A 1,182-nucleotide genomic window follows, 5' to 3' on the forward strand; every position below is an offset into this window, starting at 1 on the left:
GGGTTCTGAATATGTGAACATAGGGGTTTTATAAATCAAGTTGAAATTGAAACTGCCACATGGATTTTTGCATCATAAATAATTTATTTTCCAATGTAAATATTTAAATAAATAATGAAATAACTTAATTCATAAATTAATTTAAAAAGTTAAAAATGTCTATTGTCTTTTCTAAGGCACTCCATTTGCTGTCAGACACTGAATGAGCCTCTGCTGGTTGAAGAATGCCTGAACTCATCGTCTGGTCAAGACGTGGTGCCTACTGGGCCATCTTCAGTTTTGGAATTTGTCTGTAAGTCTGTTAATGAAGGAGAAGTTCCAGTAGAGTTCCTCTCTGACGACTCTCCAGGCACAGCTGCTGTACTCCTTGGCCTCCAGGTACATCCGGATCCTCACATAGTAACTCTTCAGGCGCAGGATAATCATGGAGTATGCCTGTCTTTTGTTTTCCTCCCCCAGTTTCTCTACCACCATTGTGTTCAGGAGGACCATCTGCTGATGGAGTTCACGAAGGAGGTCTGTGACAATGGTGTTATTCCAGTCAGGATTATAGTAGCCTTTTTTGAAAACATGAAAGATGTCCTTGAGCATCTCATAGATGACAAAGGCAGCCTGCGCCTTCTGGAACTGCTGTGGATGTTTGATCTCCTTGGGGATCTTGAAGTCCATCCTGTCACTGAGGCAGTCTGCAGGCCTTTCATTCAACTGCTCTAGGAGCTTCTGACATTCCACACTGCTGTTGAACTGTTGGAGTCGAAGCAGGTTGTAACGTAGGGAAAGAGCTGTGGTGGAGAAGCACAACAGGAGAGCCGGTTGGAGGATGCACCTGTTGTTCATGATGACAACCAGAACAGCGCTGCCTACAGTCTATGCAAGGTTGCATAGACTGCAAAGGTCTGCAATGTGAATGTCCTGGCTCCATGGGGATGGGCTATTTATATGGGATGGTCCTCTCTGTTTCAGAGGAATTTCCCACTTTCAGTTCTCCCTTTCATTTTTACTATGTCATTTTCTTCTTATTGCATTCTTAAGAGTTTCTAAAACCCTATTTATTTGAACTCCTGATTACTCTATATAATGTATATTAGGGAAAAAGATATACAAACTGTGAGAATTTCTAATATTGTATAAAGTTTCAGTAATTTCTAAAGCAAAGGGGGAGAAAGGGACTTTAGAGGAAAC

The 1,182-nt window shown here is 41.4% G+C and overlaps 1 protein-coding gene across 1 annotated transcript; it reads right to left on the minus strand.

The window, feature by feature from the left end:
* Positions 1–273: 273 nt before the first annotated feature.
* Positions 274–837, minus strand: LOC124108811 (interferon beta-like). The gene has a single exon (XM_046467362.1). It carries the CDS (start codon positions 835–837, stop codon positions 274–276), a length of 564 nt encoding a protein of 187 aa, XP_046323318.1.
* Between the last annotated feature and the right edge of the window lie 345 nt (positions 838–1,182).

Source organism: Marmota monax, unplaced genomic scaffold (genome assembly GCF_021218885.2).
Source record: "Marmota monax isolate L192 unplaced genomic scaffold, Marmota_monax_Labrador192_F-V1.1 WCK01_AAM20220418_F8-fsc00033, whole genome shotgun sequence".
In the NCBI taxonomy this organism is placed as follows: Eukaryota; Metazoa; Chordata; class Mammalia; order Rodentia; family Sciuridae; genus Marmota; species Marmota monax.